This window comes from Manis pentadactyla, chromosome 18 (genome assembly GCF_030020395.1).
Source record: "Manis pentadactyla isolate mManPen7 chromosome 18, mManPen7.hap1, whole genome shotgun sequence".
NCBI classification, from domain to species: domain Eukaryota; kingdom Metazoa; phylum Chordata; class Mammalia; order Pholidota; family Manidae; genus Manis; species Manis pentadactyla.
Genome location: NC_080036.1, coordinates 27,756,858 through 27,783,584, shown reverse-complemented (window position 1 = coordinate 27,783,584; position 26,727 = coordinate 27,756,858). Strand labels below are relative to the sequence as shown.

The 26,727-nt window shown below is 41.1% G+C and overlaps 2 protein-coding genes across 9 annotated transcripts in view; one reads left to right on the top strand and one right to left on the bottom strand.

Moving 5' to 3' along the window:
- RCCD1 (RCC1 domain containing 1) overlaps positions 1-2,050 on the top strand; it is a 45,351-nt gene extending 43,301 nt beyond the window's left edge. For all 3 annotated transcript variants that reach the window (XM_057494868.1, XM_057494871.1, XM_057494870.1), the window contains one exon: positions 1-2,050. This exon is cut by the window's left edge and continues 3,105 nt beyond it. The gene's annotated coding sequence lies outside the window, so the exon portion shown is untranslated.
- Positions 1-15,509, bottom strand: part of PRC1 (protein regulator of cytokinesis 1) — a 34,571-nt gene extending 19,062 nt beyond the window's left edge. For all 6 annotated transcript variants that reach the window (XM_036931929.2, XM_036931934.2, XM_036931930.2 and 3 more), the window contains exon 1: positions 15,346-15,509. In XM_036931929.2, coding sequence (XP_036787824.1) covers positions 15,346-15,356 — 11 coding nt within the window. In that variant the 5' untranslated portion in view covers positions 15,357-15,509. The remainder of the gene's footprint in view (positions 1-15,345) is intronic.
- Between the last annotated feature and the right edge of the window lie 11,218 nt (positions 15,510-26,727).

Sequence of the window (26,727 nt, the reverse complement as noted above, 5' to 3'; positions counted from 1 at the left end):
TGCTCTCTTACAACACTAAACTGTTTTCTACCTTTATCTTGTATCTACCTACCACTTCAGCATTTTATTAAAAATAATAATAATAAAGAGAGAAATGTGGTATCCACATATAAATCAAGTATAAAAACCAAATGAGTATTCATATTTGAACTGTTTATAGTTTATAATGCATGAGCAAAACCGAAAGTTTCTGTGATGACTGCCCTTGTACTGTTCACTATGTAACTTATTCATTATGTAAGAATTTGTTCTCCATGTAAGAACTTGTTTGTTATGCCTCAGAAGATTGGAGACTGACGAAAATTAGGCTTGGGGTGGATTAATGATTGTGCATTGAGCATTGACTCCCCTATACAGAATTATATTATTGTCGTTAACAACCATTTGATCAATAAATATGAGAGATGCCCTCACAAAAAAAAAAAAAAAAAAAGGACAGACTTCCAATGGTAAAATAAATAAGTAACCGGGATGTAATGTATAGCATAAGGAATATAGTCAAGATATTGTAACAGCTTGGTAGGGTGATAGCTGGAACCTAGAATTATGTATATAAATGTTTTATCACTGTGTTGTACACTTGAAACTAATGTAATGTAATACTGTGCGTCAACTACCCTTCAATAAAAAATAATTATCTAAAAAAAAAAAAAAGAATGGAGGAGGAGGAATAAGAAGGGAGAGAAGAAAAGAATCTCCAGACAGTGTATATAACAGCTCAATAAGTGAGCTAAGTTAGGCAATAAGATACTAAAGAAGCTAACCTTGGACCTTTGGTAACCACGAATTTAAAGCCTGCAATGGCAATAAGTACATACCTTTCAATAGTCACCCTAAATGTTAATGGGCTGAATGCACCAATTAAAAGACACAGAGTAACAGAATGGATAAAAAAGCAAGATCCATCTATATGCTGCTTACAAGAAACTCACCTCAAACCCAAAGACATGCACAGACTAAAAGTCAAGGGATGGAAAAACATATTTCAGGCAAACAACAGAGAGAAGAAAGCAGGGGTTGCAGTACTAGTATCAGACAAAATAGACTTCAAAACAAAGAAAGTAACAAGAGATAAAGAAGGACACTCGATAATGAAAATAAGCATTCAGCTTTAACCATTACTCTTCCCCCAAATACCACAACACTGGCAAAGCAAAATTCAGCATCATATTACATCATAAAAATGCAATTTTCTGAATACTTAGAATCTGGACTTTCAACAATTTTATCTATGGCAGAAAAAGTATAAATGCTTTTATAAGGTAAAACTGGCCACCATCAATAAAATAAACTCCCACCTAACATAAAGAGCTTACTGGTGGGAAGCTCCTATAAAATAGCTGGCAATTTATCACAATTTTGTTGTTGTTCTTAAATTACAACTACTAACTTACAGAATGGCTAAAATTAAAAAGACAAACTGCAAGTGTTGGTGAGGGTATAGAAAAACCAGTACTTTCATATATTACTGGGCTGGAGTGTAAACTGGCACGCCACTTTAAAAACTGTTGGCAGGATCTACTAAACCCCAGCCCAGCAGTTTCACTTCTACACAGGTCCCCGGCAGAAAGGCACACTTCTGCACCAAAGACATGTAGATGACATAATCAGGAGAATGATTAGAGCACCACTCATGATAGCATAAAAGTAGAAAGGACCTAGACGTCCATCAACAGAATGGATTAAGTCGTACATTCTTATAATTGTAATAATAAAGCAATGAATACTCATGGATAAAAAACCTCAGAAATGTGAACTATCCTAAGTGAGAGAGATCAAACAAAGACCACATACTATGTGATCCCATTTTATGAAATTCTAGAAAAGGCAAACTACAGTGAAAGAAAGCAAATTAGTTGCTTGGGCTCAGGGCAGGGGATCAACAGGAAAAGGACTCAAGAAAACTTCTTTTTAGAGTGATGGAATGGTTCCAGATATTGATGTATACATATGTGTATACAATGACTGAAATTCAAATTGTACATCTAAGTCAGTTTTACTCTATGTAAATTATACTTCAAACTTAAAAGAAAAAAAAAGGAAGGTAAAAGAAACAACTAATGTGGAAAAACAAAACATTAGGGAAGAGGGGGAAAAACAGTCTGAGTGACAGAAGCCAGGAAAGCAAATTATGTCACTGTGTAACGCCATTTACATAAAGCTCAGAACAGGCCACTAAGCTGTGCTTCCAGAAGTCAGGTTAGTGGTCATCACTGTCCAGGGAGGTGGTGACTAGGAGAGGACACAGGGAGGGTGGTTACGTGGTGTGTGCTTTGCAAATCCACTGAGTTTGCTCTGATTTGTGCACATTTCTATATATTTTATTCTTCAATTACAAAAAAGTTTATTTAAAAATTCATTGTTTATCTAATATAACTAAGCACCTGGTATTCTACCTTTAAAAAAGTTTACTTTAAAAATGATAACCTGGGCTGTCGGGGGCGGAAGATGGCGGCGTGAGTAGAGCAGCGGAAATCTCCTCCCAAAACAACATATATCTATGAAAATATAACAAAGACAACCCTTCCTAGAATAAAGACCAGAGGACACAGGACAATATCCAGACCACATCCACACCTGAGAGAACCCAGCGCCTCGCGAAGGGGGTGAGATACAAGCCCCGGCCCCGCGGGAGCCGAGCGCCCCTCCCCCCAGCTCCCGGCGGGAGAAGAGCAGGCAGAGCGGGAGGGAGACGGAGCCCAGGGCTGCCAAACACCCAGCCCCAGCCATCCGGGCCAGAGTGCAGGGCCCTCGATACTGGGAAAACAGGGCAGCAAGAACAGTGAGCAGGCACTGGAGGCTGGGCGACAGAGGACATAAGAAAAGCGCGCGACCATTTTTTTTTTTTTTTTTGCTTTTTTGCTGCTTTGTTTTGGCGAGCGCTTTTTGGAAGTCTTAAAGGGACAGGGACCACAATATTAGGGAAACAGGGCAGAAAGACCGGTGAGCAGAGGCCTGAGGCTGGCACCGGAGAATAAAGAAAAACGAACGACCACGTTTTCTTTTTTTAATTAAAAATTTTTTTTTTGTTTTTTTTTGTGGTCGTTGTTTTGTTTTGGCGGGTGCTTTTTGGAAGTCTTAAAGGGGCAGGGCGGGCCACTTAATCCAGAGGTAGGGAATCCGGGATCTCTGGGCACCCTAACCCCTGGGCTGCAGGGAGCAGGGAGGCCCCTTACAGAGATAAATAGCCTCCCAGCAGCTCCTGCTCCAACGCGACTCCACCATTTTGGAGTAGCTGCCCGAGCCAGGCCACGCCCACAGCAACAGCGGAGATTAACTCCATAGCAGCCCGGCAGGAAGCAGAAACCCTGTCTGCGCGCAGCTGCGCAGCACAAGCCACTAGAGGCCGCTGTTCTCCCAGGAGAGGAGGGCCACAAACCAACAAGAAAGGAAGTCCTTCCAGCCGTCACTCGTCCCAGTTCTGCAGACTATTTCTATCACCATGAAAAGGCAAAGCTACAGGCAGACAAAGATCACAGAGACAACACCAGAGAAGGAGACAGACCTAACCAGTCTTCCTGACAAAGAATTCAAAATAAGAATCATAAACATGCTGACAGAGATGCAGAGAAATACGCAAGAAAAATGGGATGAAGTCCGGAAAGAGATCACAGATGCCAGAAAGGAGATTGCAGAAATGAAACAAACTCTGGAAGGGTTTATAAGCAGAATGGATAGAATGCAAGAGGCCATTGATGGAATTGAAATCAGAGAACAGGAACGCATGGAAGCTGACATAGAGAGAGACAAAAGGATCTCCAGGAATGAAACAATATTAAGAGAACTGTGTGACCAATCTAAAAGGAGCAATATCCGTATTATAGGGGTCCCAGAAGAAGAAGAGAGAGGCAAAGAGATGGAAAGTATCTTAGAAGAAATAATTGCTGAAAACTTCCCCACACTGGGGGAGGAAGTAATCGAACAGACCACGGAAATACACAGAACCCCCAACAGAAAGGATCCAAGAAGGGCAACACCAAGACACATAATAATTAAAATGGCAAAGATCAAGGACAAGGAAAGAGTGTTAAAGGCAGCTAGAGAGAAAAAGGTCACCTATAAAGGGAAACCCATCAGGCTAACGTCAGATTTCTCAACAGAAACCCTACAGGCCAGAAGAGAATGGCATGATATATTTAATACAATGAAACAGAAGGGCCTTGAACCAAGGATACTGTATCCAGCACGACTATCATTCAAATATGATGGTGGGATTAAACAATTCCCAGACAAACAAAAGCTGAGGGAATTTGCTTTCCACAAACCACCTCTACAGAACATCTTACAGGGACTGCTCTAGATGGGAGCACTCCTAGGAAGAGCACAGCACAAAACACCCAACATATGAAGAATCGAGGAGGAGGAACAAGAAGGGAGAGAAGAAAAGAATCTCCAGACAGTGTATATAACAGCTCAATAAGCGAGCTAAGTTAGGCAGTAAGATACTAAAGAGGCTAACCTTGAACCTTTGGTAACCACGAATTTAAAGCCTGCAATGGCAATAAGTACATATCTTTCAATAGTCACCCTAAATGTTAATGGGTTGAATGCACCAATCAAAAGACACAGAGTAACAGAATGGATAAAAAAGCAAGACCCATCTATATGCTGCTTACAAGAAACTCACCTCAAACCCAAAGACATGTACAGACTAAAAGTCAAGGGATGGAAAAACATATTTCAAGCAAACAACAGTGAGAAGAAAGCAGGGGTTGCAGTACTAATATCAGACAAAATAGACTTCAAAACAAAGAAAGTAACAAGAGATAAAGAAGGACACTACATAATGATAAAGGGCTCAGTCCAACAAGAGGATATAACCATTCTAAATATATATGCACCCAACACAGGAGCACCAGCATATGTGAAACAAATACTAACAGAACTAAAGGGGGAAATAGACTGCAATGCATTCATTCTAGGAGACTTCAACACACCACTCACTCCAAAGGACAGATCCACCAGACAGAAAATAAGTGAGGACACAGAGGCACGGAACAACACACTAGAACAGATGGACCTAATAGACATCTACAGAACTCTACATCCGAAAGCAACAGGATATACATTCTTCTCAAGTGCACATGGAACATTCTCCAGAATAGACCACATACTAGGCCACAAAAAGAGCCTCAGAAAATTCCAAAAGATTGAAATCCTACCAACCAACTTTTCAGACCACAAAGGCATAAAACTAGAAATAAACTGTACAAAGAAAGCAAAGAGGCTCACGAACACATGGAGGCTTAACAACACGCTCCTAAATAATCAATGGATCAATGACCAAATCAAAATGGAGATCCAGCAATATATGGAAACAAATGACAACAACAACACTAAGCCCCAACTTCTGTGGGACACAGCAAAAGCAGTCTTAAGAGGAAAGTATATAGCAATCCAAGCATATTTAAAAAAGGAAGAGCAATCCCAAATGAATGGTCTAATGTCACAATTATCGAAATTGGAAAGAGAAGAACAGATGAGGCCTAAGGTCAGCAGAAGGAGGGACATAATAAAGATCAGAGAAGAAATAAATAAAATTGAGAAGAATAAAACAATAGCAAAAATCAATGAAACCAAGAGCTGGTTCTTCGAGAAAATAAACAAAATAGATAAGCCTCTAGCCAGACTTATTAAGAAGAAAAGAGAGTCAACACAAATCAACAGTATCAGAAACGAGAAAGGAAAAATCACGACGGACCCCACGGAAATGCAAAGAATTATTGGAGAATACTATGAAAACCTATATGCTAACAAGCTGGGAAACCTAGGAGAAATGGACAACTTCCTAGAAAAATATAACCTTCCAAGATTGACCCAGGAAGAAACAGAAAATCTAAACAGACCAATTACCAGCAACGAAATTGAAGAGGTAATCAAAAAACTACCAAACAACAAAACCCCCGGGCCAGATGGATTTACCTCGGAATTTTATCAGACATACAGGGAAGACATAATACCCATTCTCCTTAAAGTTTTCCAAAAAATAGAGGAGGAGGGGATACTCCCAAACTCATTCTATGAAGCTAACATCACCCTAATACCAAAACCAGGCAAAGACCCCACCAAAAAAGAAAACTACAGACCAATATCCCTGATGAACGTAGATGCAAAAATACTCAACAAAATATTAGCAAACCGAATTCAAAAATACATCAAAAGGATCATACACCATGACCAAGTGGGATTCATCCCAGGGATGCAAGGATGGTACAACATTCGAAAGTCCATCAACATCATCCACCACATCAACAAAAAGAAAGACAAAAACCACATGATCATCTCCATAGATGCTGAAAAAGCATTTGACAAAGTTCAACATCCATTCATGTTAAAAACTCTCAGCAAAATGGGAATAGAGGGCAAGTACCTCAACATAATAAAGGCCATCTATGATAAACCCACAGCCAACATTATACTGAACAGCGAGAAGCTGAAAGCATTTCCTCTGAGATCGGGAACTAGACAGGGATGCCCACTCTCTCCACTGTTATTTAACATAGTACTGGAGGTCCTAGCCACGGCAATCAGACAAAATAAAGAAATACAAGGAATCCAGATTGGTAAAGAAGAAGTTAAACTGTCACTATTTGCAGATGACATGATACTGTACATAAAAAACCCTAAAGACTCCACCCCAAAACTACTAGAACTGATATCGGAATACAGCAAAGTTGCAGGATACAAAATCAACACACAGAAATCTGTGGCTTTCCTATACACTAACAATGAACCAACAGAGAGAGAAATCAGGAAAACAACTCCATTCACAATTGCATCAAAAAAAATAAAATACCTAGGAATAAACCTAACCAAAGAAGTGAAAGACTTATACTCTGAAAACTACAAGTCACTCTTAAGAGAAATTAAAGGGGACACTAACAGATGGAAACTCATCCCATGCTCGTGGCTAGGAAGAATTAATATCGTTAAAATGGCCATCCTGCCCAAAGCAATATACAGATTTGATGCAATCCCTATGAAACTACCAGCAACATTCTTCAATGAACTGGAACAAATAATTCAAAAATTCATATGGAAACACCAAAAACCCCGAATAGCCAAAGCAATCCTGAGAAAGAAGAATAAAGTAGGGGGGATCTCACTCCCCAACTTCAAGCTCTACTATAAAGCCATAGTAATCAAGACAATTTGGTACTGGCACAAGAGCAGAGCCACAGACCAATGGAACAGACTAGAGAATCCAGACATTAACCCAGACATATATGGTCAATTAATATTTGATAAAGGAGCCATGGACATACAATGGCGAAATGACAGTCTCTTCAACAGGTGGTGCTGGCAAAACTGGACAGCTACATGTAGGAGAATGAAACTGGACCATTGTCTAACCCCATATACAAAAGTAAACTCAAAATGGATCAAAGACCTGAATGTAAGTCATGAAACCATTAAACTCCTGGAAGAAAACATAGGCGAAAACCTCTTAGACATAAACATGAGTGACCTCTTCTTGAACATATCTCCCCGGGCAAGGAAAACAACAGCAAAAATGAGTAAGTGGGACTATATTAAGCTGAAAAGCTTCTGTACAGCAAAAGACACCATCAATAGAACAAGAAGGATCCCTACAGTATGGGAGAATATATTTGAAAATGACACATCCGATAAAGGCTTGACGTCCAGAATATATAAGGAGCTCTCACGCCTCAACAAACAAAAAACAAATAACCCAATTAAAAAATGGGCAGAGGAACTGAACAGACAGTTCTCCAAAAAAGAAATACAGATGGCCAACAGACACATGAAAAGATGCTCCACATCGCTAATTATCAGAGAAATGCAAATTAAAACTACAATGAGGTATCACCTCACACCAGTAAGGATGGCTGCCATCCAAAAGACAAACAACAACAAATGTTGGCGAGGCTGTGGAGAAAGGGGAACCCTCCTACACTGCTGGTGGGAATGTAAGTTAGTTCAACCATTGTGGAAAGCAGTATGGAGGTACATCAAAATGCTCAAAACAGACTTACCATTTGACCCAGGAATTGCACTCCTAGGAATTTACCCTAAGAATGCAGCAATCAAGTTTGAGAAAGACAGATGCACCCCTATGTTTATTGCAGCACTATTTACAATAGCCAAGAATTGGAAGCAACCTAAATGTCCATCAATAGATGAATGGATAAAGAAGATGTGGTACATATACACAATGGAATACTACTCAGCTATAAGAAAAGGGCAAATCCAATCATTTGCAGCAACATGGATGGAGCTGGAGGGTATTATGCTCAGTGAAACAAGCCAAGCGGAGAAAGAGAAATACCAAATGATTTCACTTATCTGTGGAATATAAGAACAAAGGAAAAACTGAAGGAACAAAACAGCAGCAGAATCACAGAACTCAAGAATGGACTAACAGGTACCAAAGGGAAAGGGACTGGGGAGGATGGGTGGGTAGGGAGGGATAAGGGGGGGAGAAGTAGGGGGGTATTAAGATTAACATGCATGGGGGGTAGGAGAAAAGGGAGGGCTGTACAACACAGAGAAGGCAAGTAGTGATTCTACAACATTTTGCTATGCTGATGGACAGTGACTGTAAAGGGGTTTATAGGGGAGACCTGGTATAGGGGAGAGCCTAGTAAACATAATATTCGTCATGTAAGTGTAGATTAGTGATAGCAAAAAAAAAAAAAAAAAAAAAAAGGGCAGTTCCTGTGTGGTAACCTCCAACGAGTTCTACACAAGGGTATAAAGGGCATATAAAAGTGTAGGCAAAGGGTCTGTTTGTGTTTATACAGAGGATCAAAGCCTAATTGGGCTACCCCGAAAATGAACTAAGATATGATATGAAAAAGAACTTCCAACATCTGCACCCTCTGGAAGACTCATGCCAGAAGATGATCATCAAAAAACCCCAACAAAGATCCACGCACTGCTACAGCTGTGGATGCACTCGTCCCACCGGTTCCTGGACCTGCCATGGGAATGAGGACGGAGATATCTAAGCTGGCCTGTGCATACAGTAAAACAACAAAATTGGACTCGATCTATACTGTTGGAACTCAACCAAGAATTTGGAGAAGTGCAAATTGTAGCGCTCCAAAGTCTTACAACTACAAACTATTTATTGTTAAAAGAACATATGGCATGTGAACAGTCCCCAGGAATGGGTTGTTTTAATTTGTCTGATTTCTCTCAGACTGTTCAAGTTCATTTGGACAATATCCACCATATCATAGATAAGTTTTCACAAATGCCTAAGGTGCCTAACTGGTTTTCTTGGTTTCACTGCAGATGGCTGGTAATTACAGATATGCTTTGGTTATGTAACTATACTCCTATTATGTTAATGTGTGTGTGCAATTTAAGTAGTAGCTTAAAACCTATACATGCTGAAGTTACTCTACAAGAAGATATATCAAAGAAATAATCAATCTTCCCATGTTTTCTTCCGCCTGCTACTTCTATAGCTTTTCTTCTTCCTTCCTAATTACAACCCTTAAATAGAATTCGTGCCTCATATCAAATTTACCGAGTATCATAATTCTTCCAAGTGGTAAAGATACCTCAAGACAAATGCTGGGCATAGAAGCCACAGGGCATAAATATGCAAAGAAGTAAAAAGCTAACTTTTTCAAACAATAAGGCTTCTCTCTCACTTACCTACTTCACATTTCCCTGTATGGCCCCGGAAGATGACTGGTTAGCCAGAGACGGGTAAGATTCCTCAAGGGAGGAACAACCTAAGACAGGCACAGTCGCAGGGGGGCCATCAGGTGAGAAATTGGGGATCAACAGAGGAGAGGCTTAGAACCTCACCCCCCCGTTCTGAGAGAAATCTTCTGCATACGTGGATGTTTTATTGCCCTGGTCTAGCTTGGATTAACACATAGTCTACAGGCACACACCTGATCATCTACATTTGCTCTCTTACAACACTAAACTATGTTTTCTACCTTTATCTTGTATCTACCTACCACTTCAGCATTTTATTAAAAATAATAATAATAAAGAGAGAAATGTGGTATCCACATATAAATCAAGTATAAAAACCAAATCAGTATTCATATTTGAACTGACTGTTTATAGTTCATAATGTATGAGCAAAACCGAAAGTTTCTGTGATGACTGCCCTTGTACTGTTCACTATGTAACTTATTCATTATGTAAGAATTTGTTCTACATGTAAAAACTTGTTTGTTATGCCTCAGAAGATTGGAGACTGACAAAAATTAGGCTTGGGGTGGAATAACGATTGTGCATTGAGCATTGACTCCCCTATACAGAATTTTATTGTCGTTAACAACCATTTGATCAATAAATATGAGAGATGCCCTCACAAAAAAAAAAAAAAAAAAAAAAAAAAAAAGGACAGACTTCCAATGGTAAAATAAATTAGTAACCGGGATGTAATGTATAGCATAAGGAATATAGTCAAGATATTGTAACAGCCTGGTAGGGTGATAGCTGGAACCTAGAATTATGTATATAAATGTTCTACCACTGTGTTGTACACTTGAAACTCATGTAATGTAATACTGTGTGTCAACTACCCTTCAATAAAAAATAATTATTAAAAAAAAAAAAAATGATAACCTTTAGTCTGCTTCACATAACATATAGAGAATAGAGATTTCCTCTCCTTTCGTAGGTACAGCAGGGTAACAAAAACATTACTCTGACACCAGAGAAGCTGGAATCTGGATGTGCTTTGCCAGGAGTCAGCCATGAGACCTGGGAAAAGGTACTTAAACTCTTCTGCTGTCTACAATGATGGGGCTAGAGGTTTTCATTGGCCCGTTTTCTCTCTCAGGGTATTAAGTAGTTCTATGAGTAACCAGCCAAGATCTTCAAGAACATCATTTTCCCACAGGTATTAACATATTCACATCCAAGACATTTCTCTAGCTAAGAAAAACAATTTAAAGTTGCCTGTTCTACCTGAAGAAAAACTTTTGCAAATAGCAGTTACAGATACTGGATAGCCAGTATCACTGCCCAGATAATCAGTAGTGTTTAAAATAATTTGCTCCATTCATTTCAGAAATGTTAACAGATAATTAAGGCATTTATGTAATATAATATCAATTAACTAAAGTTCAACTAGTGAGCTTCTCCAGGAAATCCCTTTGTCCTTCATTTTAGGACAAAAAAATGCACAGGTCAAATCCATTTTTTTGCATTTTATTAAAAATAACTTACAAGATCTTCTCTGTGGCCAATATATTTAACCTGAATGCAAAACCCTGATGTTGAGTCAGACCAGCCTGGGGCACTGCTCTGAGGGTCACTGCTTCAGAGTTCAGCACAGTCTCCTTCAGTCTGACCAAGCCATGCCCCAGCCCCTTCCTAGCCAATCTCAGTGACAACTAGGTTCTCAGGAGAACAAACCCAATCAGGCCTCTGCTTAACTACACCACTCACAGCTTCCCACTGCCCTACAGAAACAGTTCAAGCACCTTCAAAGGAAGGCCTTCCGAAACCCCTCTCCAGGCTTGTCTCTTAATCCCTCCCACCCCTCACTCCCTAAAATTCCAGCCAACTGAACTTCCAGAACATTCACTGGACAGTGCCCCTTACTCAACCCCACGTAGCTCTCAGTTTTTGATGCTGCCATGCGTCTGCATGTTACCTTCCTCCTGCCACCATCTCCCTTGGACAGCAGTAGATTCCTCAGTCCTTATTCTCCTCACCCTCACCCTCACCCAGTAGGCCGTAACTCAAGGGCAGGGACCACACCATCTTATCCAGCTTCATTTTACCAGACCCTAATACACAGTAATTGTCCAATAAATGAAAAATGAGTGGCACTGGATTCCTGCCAGAGGTCCACTATTTTTCTAACTTCTAGCTGCCTTCCAAGTTTATGAACACTCAGATACAAACAGATTTACAATCAGTGCTGCCTAGCTCTGTAAAACATCCAGAAGGTAAAGTGATCGCCTTTCTGAACAATAAAAATCTGGCACAAGGGGAAAAGAATATGAACAAACATTTCTCCAAAGATATACAAATGGCCAATAAGCACATGAAAGGAGGCTCAACATGGAAATGCAAATCAAAACCACCTCACAGTCAGTGGGATGGCTACAATAAAAAAAGACAGTAACAAGTGTTGTCAGCGATGTGGAAAAATTGGAACCTTCATACACTGCTGGTGTGAATGTCAAATGGTGGAGTCACTTTGGAAAACAGTCTGGCAGTTCCTCAGTTAACAGTTACCATATAACCTGGTAATTCCTAGGTATTACCCAGGAGAAATGAAAACATATGGCCCCACAAAAACTTGTATACAAATGTTCACAGCAGCATTATTTATAATAGCCCAAAAGTGTAACACAAATGGCCATCAGCTAATGAACGGGTAAATGTGATGTATCTATACAATGGACTATTTGGCAATAAACCTTGAAACATTATACCAAGTGAAAGAAACCAGTCACAAAAGACTACATACTGCATGATTCCACTTGTATGAAATATCCAGACTAGGCAATAATCTATGGAGACAGGAATAGATTAACAGTCGCCCAGGGCTGGAGAAGTTGCCCTGGGGAAGGAGAAGGGTGGGAAAAGAGACTGAGAGCTGTTGGATATGGGTTTTTTGAAGGGATGATGACTATACTATACAACTCTATGACTATACTAAAAATCACTTAACTGTGTACTTCAGGTGAATTGTATAGTACAGGGATTTTATCTCGATAAAGCTATTATTTTTAAAAATTTGGCACAATCTGAAGTTTTTTTGGATCTATGACTTAACTGAAAAGCTTAGATATGTTCACTAATTTAGCCGAATTACTTTTACAAAATTAAACAAGAGATTGGGGCAAAATCTGTAGATCTCAAATCCAATTAAAACCAAGAAAACCATCTGTAAGCAAATCGACTACTAAACTCCAGCAGATGGGCCACTAGCTAAAAGCAGGATGCACACAATTTGTTAAAAAAGTTAACCATGCCTTGTTGTTGATTACCTTAACAAGTCTTATTTAGCCTACTGGAAAATGGGTGTTTGGAATCACCAAATCTTCTAGTTGGAGACAGTTCTCATAAGAGTAGTTTTCAAAGAATGAAAAAAAACACATTTCTACTATTCACAACATTCAAATGCATAAATTTAATTCTCATATCATCCTGACACCTCTTTCTTACATTCTCACCATTAGCCGTACTTTCAAACAACAGCCTGAATCTCACCTCTGCTGCTGCCGCCCCAGTTCAGGTCATGATCATCTCTTGCCTAAACTGCAGTGGCCTTTTACATGATCTCCCCACTTGTGCCTTGGCCTCCTTAAATTTAGTGTCAACACAGGAGCCACAAGCCCCATGTCTTGTCTTCTATTCAAAACCCTCCAATATTTCCTATCTTAGAGTAAAAACTCTGCTTTTTACAAAGGCCTCCGGAACCTTAGTGTATTCTCCTCTAGTCACACCAAACTCCTTGCTCTTCTTGAGCCTACCAGGCACTACCCTACCTAGATATTTGCATCTGCTGTTCCCTCTACTTAGATCTCTCTTCCCATGTCTCACGTTTGACCTCTTACCTCTCACTTCGTATAGGTCTTTGCTCAAAGATCACCTTCTCAGGGTGGCCTTTGCTGACCAATCTCTTTAAAACTACAACTCCCTTTCCTAAACCTCGAGATTCCTTGTCCCTTTCCTCTACTTGCTTTTTCTCCATAGCCCTTATTATCATTTAATGTATGATTTGCTTATTATCTTTCTTTTGCTATTAGAATATAAACTCCAAAAGGGCAGGGATGTCAGTTCTGTTCACTGCTGAATCCCCCAACACTTAAAATGGCACCTTGTAGAAACTAAACATTCAAGGTAAGTATATTTGAACATATAACGGTGTTTCAAAAAGTTGTGTGATCATAAGATGCCTCAGCGCAATCAATGAATAATAATTAACATGGTACTTTATGTAGTAGGTTGTTAAATGGTTTCAGGTTATTCCCTAAAAGGTGCAAATTTGAGATTTTTTTTTCTTATTATAAATTACTGAAAAATTGAAGGTGCTTCAAACATACCACCGAAAGACACAAATATTGTAATAAAGCCAACTTTTTTTTCCCCAGTCTCTTGAACTCAAGATCCCAAATGGTCGTCTAAATATGAATACCTGAATCCAGATTATCCAGAAGTCTAGTTTTGTTGGTAGTGTAATTCCAGTTGCTGTTTTAAAGTCTAACTATATCTGTCAGCCTGGAACCAAAGTTAACTGACAGCTTTTTCTCCTTCATTCACTCTCTTGAAGGCAGAAAATGCCTGAACAACCCCCAAACTGTTAATGGACTTGGAATAAGAGTTTCCTGTAAAATACCATTTAAGGTTTTACTACTACTCGGATGCTTCACTAAGCTTAAACGCATAGCAGCTTAAATACACTGTTCTTCAGATAACAAGATAATTGTAATCCACAACCTTACACCAAGATCTGTTTTTCAGTGGTACCGGTAATTTGTGCTCAATTCTCATTCTCCCTAGGGCTCGCATTTGAAAAAGAACTGTGGGAATTAGCACTCATGGATAGAAAATTCCATACAGCGATCAGTTAGGCCAATAACTACAAATTACTTAATAATGAATCATCACAACGCTTCACCCACTACTTTCAGGAAACAGGGCTAACACCGATATACCTCTCAACACAAAAGCCCTAAGCACTGGTATTATTATTATTTTAGAGGCGAAAAAACTGACATTCAACATCTTGCCCAAAGTCACAAAATTGGTTAAGTGGCGGCCTGACGAGTCTGGTCCTTCAAGTCGGACACTCCTTCCCCAGCACAGCCTGAGAAGCTGGTAACACGATCGGGAAAGAATTCCTTAATCCGAGTCTAATTCCCAAAGAAACCAATCTGTCCTCCCAACTCAAGTACAGTGTTAACCCTGAAGCCCAGATACATCGAAAAACGATAAATAAGAAATGTCACGGCTTTATTCAAAGAAAAACGAGAAAAACCTGACCACAAGACTCCGGACTAGAACCTGCCGTCGGTGCCAAGCAGCGGCACCTGAGGCGCCGCGGGCGGGGAGGGCGGGGCTACCCGGGGCCCGGGGCCCGTTTGGCCGTCCCACCCGCCCCGCCGCGTCTCCCGGTATCGGCACTCGGCCCCGCCCGGGCATCGTGCCTGCGGGAGCCCGCGCCCGCCCGGACGCTCCGCGTCAGGCCTCGCCTCGGCCCCGGGGCCCGCAGCGAGGCACCGGCTCACCGCCCCCCACGCCTGCCCGTCCGCGAAGCCGGCCTCACCCGGACGCGGGCTGACGTGACACCCTAGCCCGGCGGCGAGGGGGGCCCCTGGGACCCCGCACCCGGAACGGGCGTCTCTCCCTCCGGCGCGCCCTCGACTCCCTCCCAATCCGCACCTTCTCCTCATGGCGTTCGCTCCAAGCAGCCAGGCGTCGAGGCCCCCGACCTGCTCCACGCGGGGCCGGGCGCACCAACCACACACACAAACGACCGACCTCGCTTCGAGTCGCCGCTACAGGAGCCGTTAAGCTCCCGCAGAATTTCAAACGAGCCCAGAGGCGGAGCAACCTATCGATTGGTGTCCTGTCCAGTCGCTCCTCGAAAGGCCCCGCCTCCGTCCCGCCCTACGGCAGCTGGTCGCAACTGCGCAGTCGAGGGCGGAGCGTGAAAAGCACTTGCCGGCAGGATCAGCGGCCGCCGACTGCGCGTGCGCTAGGCACCGCCCGTGACGCGCTGCCCGCTTTCGCGGTAGCTCGGAAGGTTCCCGCCCCCGTCGGAGCCCCGCCCTGCCCCGCGCGGCCCGGCGCAGTTTTGATTTGAAGTGCGCGCCGCCGCCCGGCTGCCAGGAGGGGTGGGGCGTCGCGGGCACCCAGTGCAGGCCCGCTAGGAAAGCCCGGCGCCTTGTTTGACGGCCCTCATTTATCCGGGTAGCCGCCTGGGGACCGATGCTTGGTGGCAGCTTTCCCCAGATGCAGGAACAGGGAGGGAACCCTGAACCTGCTCACGGGCCTGTGCCTACAGGCGGCGATCCAATACTCCACCCAGTCCTGGTGGGTGGGTGTTATCGCCGCTTTACAGGGAACCATCACAAAAAAGGTTTGAGTGACGTATCCTAGTCACACGATTGATAAATGGAGATCACCCATCAAATTACAAGGGTTTATATGGTTGTTATATGAAAACTGAAAAACTCAACATCAAAGTATTTTGTATCTTTTTTCGCTGAACATACTACATTCCTAAATGCTTACATATCACTTTTTTCAATGATTCGATTTCCAATGCCTAATATCCCAGTGTGCAGATCTCATAAACTATTTTGCTCTTGATAGCTACTTAGATTTTAATTTTTACAAATAAATGACTTCACGCACAAGTCTTTGCATGTTGCATTTTCTTGCAGTTGATTCCTGGGAGTTTAACTACTGAAGGCTCCCTTTCCAGAGGGCTTGAACAGCTGGCCCTTGAACAACATGGGTTTGAACTGCATGGCTTCACTTACGCATGGATTTTTTTCAATAAATATACTGGAGAATCGTTTGGAGATTTGCAACAATTTGAAAAAATATTTTTTCTAGCTTACTTTATGGTAAGAATGCAGTATGTAACACATACAACACAGAAAATATGTATTAATTAACTGCTTACACTATCAGTGATGCTTCCAGTCAGTAGGAGCCATTTTAGTAAAGTGTTCGCGGAGTCAGAAGCTACACGTGAATTTTGGACTGCGTGGGGGTCAGCACCCTTAGCCCCTGAATTGGTCAAGGGTCAACTGTGTTTGTTGAGTTGCCTTCCCACCAAGGAAGCCTCATGGGAAGAGTACTCTACTCTTACCCTCAACCACACTGAGTACTACTGTCCTTTTAAACCTCTTTGCTAGTTTCAAAGTGGCATTTCCTTGTTGATTCACACTTGTTTGATTACAACTGAAACTGTACATTCTCCCCACGTGTACTGGACAACTGTAACTGACAGTTCTCTTCATTTGCCTTTTCTGTGAAGGAAAAGTCGAGGATATTTGTTTCCTTCACCTTCAGGACCATGTTTATCACCAAGAACTTCCTTGGTGCCCTCAGTATCTTTCAACTTGCCAGCAGTGTGCCAAGTGTTCACACCACTGACACAGTGGGCCACAGACATCACTTTTTAAATTTACTTGCACTCTTTGTAAATTGAGTTTTTTCAAAAAGCTTTAAAAATTTGTGACCTTCCGGCATGTTCCCAGGCCAACACTATTTATCCAGAGATGAGCCAATTTTGCTACCATGTCCTTTATACGGTAGTTCTGGAGTTAAGAACATTGGGACTGGGGCGGAAGATGGCGGCGTGAGTAGAGCAGCGGAAATCTCCTCCCAAAACAACATATATCTATGAAAATATAACAAAGACAACCCTTCCTAGAATAAAGACCAGAGGACACAGGACAATATCCAGACCACATCCACACCTGAGAGAACCCAGCGCCTCGCGAAGGGGGTGAGATACAAGCCCCGGCCCCGCGGGAGCCGAGCGCCCCTCCCCCCAGCTCCCGGCGGGAGGAGAGCAGGCAGAGCGGGAGGGAGACGGAGCCCAGGGCTGCCGAACACCCAGCCCCAGCCATCCGGGCCAGAGTGCAGGGCCCTCGATACTGGGAAAACAGGGCAGCAAGAACAGTGAGCAGGCACTGGAGGCTGGGCGACAGAGGACATAAGAAAAGCGCGCGACCATTTTTTTTTTTTTTTGCTTTTTTGCTGCTTTGTTTTGGCGAGCGCTTTTTGGAAGTCTTAAAGGGACAGGGACCCCAATATTAGGGAAACAGGGCAGAAAGACCGGTGAGCAGAGGCCTGAGGCTGGCACCGGAGAATAAAGAAAAACGAACGACCACCTTTTTTTTTTAATTAAAAATTTTTTTTTTTTTTAATTAAAAAAAATTTTTTTTCTTGTTTTTTTTTGTGGTCGTTGTTTTGTTTTGGCGGGTGCTTTTTGGAAGTCTTAAAGGGGCAGGGCGGGCCACTTAATCCAGAGGTAGGGAATCCGGGATCTCTGGGCACCCTAACCCCTGGGCTGCAGGGAGCAGGGAGGCCCCTTACGGAGATAAATAGCCTCCCAGCAGCTCCTGCTCCAACGCGACTCCACCATTTTGGAGCAGCTGCCCGAGCCAGGCCACGCCCACAGCAACAGCGGAGATTAACTCCATAGCAGCCGGGCAGGAAGCAGAAACCCTGTCTGCGCGCAGCTGCGCAGCACAAGCCACTAGAGGCCGCTGTTCTCCCAGGAGAGGAGGGCCACAAACCAACAAGAAGGGAAGTCCTTCCAGCCGTCACTCATCCCAGTTCTGCAGACTATTCCTATCACCATGAAAAGGCAAAGCTACAGGCAGACAAAGATCACAGAGACAACACCAGAGAAGGAGACAGACCTAACCAGTCTTCCTGACAAAGAATTCAAAATAAGAATCATAAACATGCTGACAGAGATGCAGAGAAACACGCAAGAAAAATGGGATGAAGTCCGGAAAGAGATCACAGATGCCAGAAAGGAGATCGCAGAAATGAAACAAACTCTGGAAGGGTTTATAAGCAGAATGGATAGAATGCAAGAGGCCATTGATGGAATTGAAATCAGAGAACAGGAACGCATAGAAGCTGACATAGAGAGAGACAAAAGGATCTCCAGGAATGAAACAATATTAAGAGAACTGTGTGACCAATCTAAAAGGAGCAATATCCGTATTATAGGGGTCCCAGAAGAAGAAGAGAGAGGCAAAGAGATGGAAAATATCTTAGAAGAAATAATTGCTGAAAACTTCCCCACACTGGGGGAGGAAGTAATCAAACAGACCACGGAAATACACAGAACCCCCAACAGAAAGGATCCAAGAAGGGCAACACCAAGACACATAATAATTAAAATGGCAAAGATCAAGGACAAGGAAAGAGTGTTAAAGGCAGCTAGAGAGAAAAAGGTCACCTATAAAGGGAAACCCATCAGGCTAACGTCAGATTTCTCAACAGAAACCCTACAGGCCAGAAGAGAATGGCATGATATATTTAATACAATGAAACAGAAGGGCCTTGAACCAAGGATACTGTATCCAGCACGACTATCATTCCAATATGACGGTGGGATTAAACAATTCCCAGACAAACAAAAGCTGAGGGAATTTGCTTTCCACAAACCACCTCTACAGAACATCTTACAGGGACTGCTCTAGATGGGAGCACTCCTAGAAAGAGCACAGCACAAAACACCCAACATATGAAGAATCGAGGAGGAGGAACAAGAAGGGAGAGAAGAAAAGAATCTCCAGACAGTGTATATAACAGCTCAATAAGCGAGCTAAGTTAGGCAGTAAGATACTAAAGAGGCTAACCTTGAACCTTTGGTAACCACGAATTTAAAGCCTGCAATGGCAATAAGTACATATCTTTCAATAGTCACCCTAAATGTTAATGGGTTGAATGCACCAATCAAAAGACACAGAGTAACAGAATGGATAAAAAAGCAAGACCCATCTATATGCTGCTTACAAGAAACTCACCTCAAACCCAAAGACATGTACAGACTAAAAGTCAAGGGATGGAAAAACATATTTCAAGCAAACAACAGTGAGAAGAAAGCAGGGGTTGCAGTACTAATATCAGACAAAATAGACTTCAAAACAAAGAAAGTAACAAGAGATAAAGAAGGACACTACATAATGATAAAGGGCTCAGTCAAACAAGAGGATATAACCATTCTAAATATATATGCACCCAACACAGGAGCACCAGCATATGTGAAACAAATACTAACAGAACTAAAGGGGGATATAGACTGCAATGCATTCATTCTAGGAGACTTCAACACACCACTCACCCCAAAGGATAGATCCACTGGGCAGAAAATAAGTAAGGACACGGAAGCACTGAACAACACAGTAGAGCAGATGGACCTAATAGACATCTATAGAACTCTACATCCAAAAGCAGCGGGATATACATTCTTCTCAAGTGCACATGGAACATTCTCCAGAATAGACCACATACTAGGCCACAAAAAGAGCCTCAGAAAATTCCAAAAGATTGAAATCCTACCAACCAACTTTTCAGACCACAAAGGCATAAAACTAGAAATAAACTGTACAAAGAAAGCAAAGAGGCTCACGAACACATGGAGGCTTAACAACACGCTCCTAAATAATCAATGGATCAATGACCAAATCAAAATGGAGATCCAGCAATATATGGAAACAAATGACAACAACAACACTAAGCCCCAACTTCTGTGGGACACAGCAAAAGCAGTCTTAAGAGGAAAGTATATAGCAATCCAAGCATATTTAAAAAAGGAAGAGCAATCCCAAATGAATGGTCTAATGTCACAATTATCGAAATTGGAAAAAGAAGAACAGATGAGGCCTAAGGTCAGCAGAAGGAGGGACATAATAAAGATCAGAGAAGAAATAAATAAAATTGAGAAGAATAAAACAATAGCAAAAATCAATGAAACCAAGAGCTGGTTCTTCGAGAAAATAAACAAAATAGATAAGCCTCTAGCCAGACTTATTAAGAAGAAAAGAGAGTCAACACAAATCAACAGTATCAGAAACGAGAAAGGAAAAATCACGACGGACCCCACGGAAATGCAAAGAATTATTGGAGAATACTATGAAAACCTATATGCTAACAAGCTGGGAAACCTAGGAGAAATGGACAACTTCCTAGAAAAATATAACCTTCCAAGATTGACCCAGGAAGAAACAGAAAATCTAAACAGACCAATTACCAGCAACGAAATTGAAGAGGTAATCAAAAAACTACCAAAGAACAAAACCCCCGGGCCAGATGGATTTACCTCGGAATTTTATCAGACATACAGGGAAGACATAATACCCATTCTCCTTAAAGTTTTCCAAAAAATAGAGGAGGAGGGGATACTCCCAAACTCATTCTATGAAGCTAACATCACCCTAATACCAAAACCAGGCAAAGACCCCACCAAAAAAGAAAACTACAGACCAATATCCCTGATGAACGTAGATGCAAAAATACTCAACAAAATATTAGCAAACCGAATTCAAAAATACATCAAAAGGATCATACACCATGACCAAGTGGGATTCATTCCAGGGATGCAAGGATGGTACAACATTCGAAAGTCCATCAACATCATCCACCACATCAACAAAAAGAAAGACAAAAACCACATGATCATCTCCATAGATGCTGAAAAAGCATTTGACAAAGTTCAACATCCATTCATGTTAAAAACTCTCAGCAAAATGGGAATAGAGGGCAAGTACCTCAACATAATAAAGGCCATCTATGATAAACCCACAGCCAACATTATACTGAACAGCGAGAAGCTGAAAGCATTTCCTCTGAGATCGGGAACTAGACAGGGATGCCCACTCTCTCCACTGTTATTTAACATAGTACTGGAGGTCCTAGCCACGGCAATCAGACAAAATAAAGAAATACAAGGAATCCAGATTGGTAAAGAAGAAGTTAAACTGTCACTATTTGCAGATGACATGATACTGTACATAAAAAACCCTAAAGACTCCACCCCAAAACTACTAGAACTGATATCGGAATACAGCAAAGTTGCAGGATACAAAATCAACACACAGAAATCTGTGGCTTTCCTATACACTAACAATGAACCAACAGAGAGAGAAATCAGGAAAACAACTCCATTCACAATTGCATCAAAAAAAATAAAATACCTAGGAATAAACCTAACCAAAGAAGTGAAAGACTTATACTCTGAAAACTACAAGTCACTCTTAAGAGAAATTAAAGGGGACACTAACAGATGGAAACTCATCCCATGCTCGTGGCTAGGAAGAATTAATATCGTTAAAATGGCCATCCTGCCCAAAGCAATATACAGATTTGATGCAATCCCTATGAAACTACCAGCAACATTCTTCAATGAACTGGAACAAATAATTCAAAAATTCATATGGAAACAACAAAGACCCCGAATAGCCAAAGCAATCCTGAGAAAGAAGAATAAAGTAGGGGGGATCTCACTCCCCAACTTCAAGCTCTACTATAAAGCCATAGTAATCAAGACGATTTGGTACTGGCACAAGAGCAGAGCCACAGACCAATGGAACAGACTAGAGAATCCAGACATTAACCCAGACATATATGGTCAATTAATATTTGATAAAGGAGCCATGGACATACAATGGCAAAATGACAGTCTCTTCAACAGGTGGTGCTGGCAAAACTGGACAGCTACATGTAGGAGAATGAAACTGGACCATTGTCTAACCCCATATACAAAAGTAAACTCAAAATGGATCAAAGACCTGAATGTAAGCCATGAAACCATTAAACTCTTGGAAGAAAACATAGGCGAAAACCTCTTAGACATAAACATGAGTGACCTCTTCTTGAACATATCTCCCCGGGCAAGGAAAACAACAGCAAAAATGAGTAAGTGGGACTATATTAAGCTGAAAAGCTTCTGTACAGCAAAAGACACCATCAATAGAACAAGAAGGATCCCTACAGTATGGGAGAATATATTTGAAAATGACACATCCGATAAAGGCTTGACGTCCAGAATATATAAGGAGCTCTCACGCCTCAACAAACAAAAAACAAATAACCCAATTAAAAAATGGGCAGAGGAACTGAACAGACAGTTCTCCAAAAAAGAAATACAGATGGCCAACAGACACATGAAAAGATGCTCCACATCGCTAATTATCAGAGAAATGCAAATTAAAACTACAATGAGGTATCACCTCACACCAGTAAGGATGGCTGCCATCCAAAAGACAAACAACAACAAATGTTGGCGAGGCTGTGGAGAAAGGGGAACCCTCCTACACTGCTGGTGGGAATGTAAGTTAGTTCAACCATTGTGGAAAGCAGTATGGAGGTACATCAAAATGCTCAAAACAGACTTACCATTTGACCCAGGAATTCCACTCCTAGGAATTTACCCTAAGAATGCAGCAATCAAGTTTGAGAAAGACAGATGCACCCCTATGTTTATTGCAGCACTATTTACAATAGCCAAGAATTGGAAGCAACCTAAATGTCCATCAATAGATGAATGGATAAAGAAGATGTGGTACATATACACAATGGAATACTACTCAGCTATAAGAAAAGGGCAAATCCAATCATTTGCAGCAACATGGATGGAGTTGGAGGGTATTATGCTCAGTGAAACAAGCCAAGCGGAGAAAGAGAAATACCAAATGATTTCACTTATCTGTGGAATATAAGAACAAAGGAAAAACTGAAGGAACAAAACAGCAGCAGAATCACAGAACTCAAGAATGGACTAACAGGTACCAAAGGGAAAGGGACTGGGGAGGATGGGTGGGTAGGGAGGGATAAGGGGGGGAGAAGTAGGGGGGTATTAAGATTAACATGCATGGGGGGGTAGGAGAAAAGGGAGGGCTGTACAACACAGAGAAGGCAAGTAGTGATTCTACAACATTTTGCTATGCTGATGGACAGTGACTGTAAAGGGGTTTATAGGGGAGACCTGGTATAGGGGAGAGCCTAGTAAACATAATATTCGTCATGTAAGTGTAGATTAGTGATAGCAAAAAAAAAAAAAAAAAAAAAAAAAAAGGGCAGTTCCTGTGTGGTAACCTCCAACGAGTTCTACACAAGGGTATAAAGGGCATATAAAAGTGTAGGCAAAGGGTCTGTTTGTGTTTATACAGAGGATCAAAGCCTAATTGGGCTACCCCGAAAATGAACTAAGATACGATATGAAAAAGAACTTCCAACATCTGCACCCTCTGGAAGACTCATGCCAGAAGATGATCATCAAAAAACCCCAACAAAGATCCACGCACTGCTACAGCTGTGGATGCACTCGTCCCACCGGTTCCTGGACCTGCCATGGGAATGAGGACGGAGATATCTAAGCTGGCCTGTGCATACAGTAAAACAACAAAATTGGACTCGATCTATACTGTTGGAACTCAACCAAGAATTTGGAGAAGTGCAAATTGTAGCGCTCCAAAGTCTTACAACTACAAACTATTTATTGTTAAAAGAACATATGGCATGTGAACAGTCCCCAGGAATGGGTTGTTTTAATTTGTCTGATTTCTCTCAGACTGTTCAAGTTCATTTGGACAATATCCACCATATCATAGATAAGTTTTCACAAATGCCTAAGGTGCCTAACTGGTTTTCTTGGTTACACTGCAGATGGCTGGTAATTACAGATATGCTTTGGTTATGTAACTATACTCCTATTATGTTAATGTGTGTGTGCAATTTAAGTAGTAGCTTAAAACCTATACATGCTGAAGTTACTCTACAAGAAGATATATCAAAGAAATAATCAATCTTCCCATGTTTTCTTCCGCCTGCTACTTCTATAGCTTTTCTTCTTCCTTCCTAATTACAACCCTTAAATAGAATTCGTGCCTCATATCAAATTTACCGAGTATCATAATTCTTCCAAGTGGTAAAGATACCTCAAGACAAATGCTGGGCATAGAAGCCACAGGGCATAAATATGCAAAGAAGTAAAAAGCTAACCTTTTCAAACAATAAGGCTTCTCTCTCACTTACCAACTTTACATTACTCTGTATGGCCCCGGAAGATGACTGGTTAGCCAGAGACGGGTAAGATTCCTCAAGGGAGGAACAACCTAAGACAGGCACAGTCGCAGGGGGGCCATCAGGTGAGAAATTGGGGATCAACAGAGGTGAGGCTTAGAACCTCACCCCCCCTGTTCTGAGAGAAATCTTCTGCATACGTGGATGTTTTATTGCCCTGGTCTAGCTTGGATTAACACATAGTCTACAGGCACACACCTGATCATCTACATTTGCTCTCTTACAACACTAAACTATGTTTTCTACCTTTATCTTGTATCTACCTACCACTTCAGCATTTTATTAAAAATAATAATAATAAAGAGAGAAATGTGGTATCCACATATAAATCAAGTATAAAAACCAAATGAGTATTCATATTTGAACTGACTGTTTATAGTTCATAATGCATGAGCAAAACCGAAAGTTTCTGTGATGACTGCCCTTGTACTGTTCACTATGTAACTTATTCATTATGTAAGAATTTGTTCTACATGTAAAAACTTGTTTGTTATGCCTCAGAAGATTGGAGACTGACAAAAATTAGGCTTGGGGTGGAATAATGATTGTGCATTGAGCATTGACTCCCCTATACAGAATTTTATTGTCGTTAACAACCATTTGATCAATAAATATGAGAGATGCCCTCACAAAAAAAAAAAAAAAAAAAAAAAAGGACAGATTTCCAATGGTAAAATAAATTAGTAACCGGGATGTAATGTATAGCATAAGGAATATAGTCAAGATATTGTAACAGCCTGGTAGGGTGATAGCTGGAACCTAGAATTATGTATATAAATGTTCTACCACTGTGTTGTACACTTGAAACTCATGTAATGTAATACTGTGTGTCAACTACCCTTCAATAAAAAATAATTATTAAAAAAAAAAAAAAAAAAAAAAGAACATTGGAAGATGTCCATTCAGAGCATACACTCAGCATGTAAACACTATATAATGTGTGTTCAGTATATGACCGTTTTACAAGGTCATATTATATTTCTACTGGATAGTGTTCTAGAATATAAGTGCGAAACATTGTCACTGGTTATTCACTTAGCTAGAGGATGTTTTTCTGACTGCCACATATCCTTTCTACAAATGAATAGTGCTGTCAATAGTGTCTTTGATCTTGCACACTAGCTTGACACAGCACTACACAAATTCTAGCTAGGTACTCGAGGTATGCATTTTCCTTGGAATATGCACAGATACAACTTTGTCATTCCTCTGTGGAAAGACTACTTTTGATGATCCAACAACAGAGATGTCTTGTAATAAGTGGCAATGGTATGGATTGGCGAACAAGATAGGAGGCAGCGCAACTAGGAGAGACAGTCTTGCAAAAATCCAGGCAGAAGACAGTAAGTACCTATACTACGGGGATGCGGGGGAGAGGATGAACCAGAAGCCTTAAAAAAAAAATGGGTAGGCTGACCAGCTGAATGTGGAGATGAAAAGGGAAATGTGAGGTCCGGAATACAATTTCTTGCACGAAGAAAACTTGGGTACATGATGAGAATGTCAATTAAGGGGATATAGGGGGAAGATTAATTTAGGGATTCAAAGTGGGGACAGGAGGTTCAGTTTGAACATGTTGAGTTTGAAGTGTCTGTTGAACGACCAGGTTGGAAATACTAGTATGAAGTTAACCAATGAGAGGAAAGCTAGAGATCTTTTTTTTTTTTTTTTGAGGGCATCTCTCATATTTATTGATCAAATGGTTGTTAACAACAATAAAATTCTGTATAGGGGGTCAATGCTCAATGCACAATCATTAATCCACCCCAAGCGTAATTTTCATCAGTCTCCAATCTTCTGAAGCATAACGAACAAGTTCTTACACGGAGAACAAATTCTTACATAGTGAATAAGTTACATGGTGAACATTACAAGGGCAGTCATCACAGAAACTTTCGGTTTTGCTCATGCATAATGACTATAAACAGTTCAAATATGAATATGCATTTGATTTTTATACTTGATTTATATGTGGATACCACATTACTCTCTTTATTATTATTTTTAATAATAAAATGCTGAAGTGGTAGGTAGATACGAGATAAAGGTAGAAAACAGTTTAGTGTTGTAAGAGAGCAAATGTAGATGATCAGGTGTGTGCCTGTAGACTATGTGTTAATCCAAGCTAGACCAGGGCAATAAAACATCCACGTATGCAGAAGATTTCTCTCAGAACGGGGGGGGAGGTTCTAAGCCTCA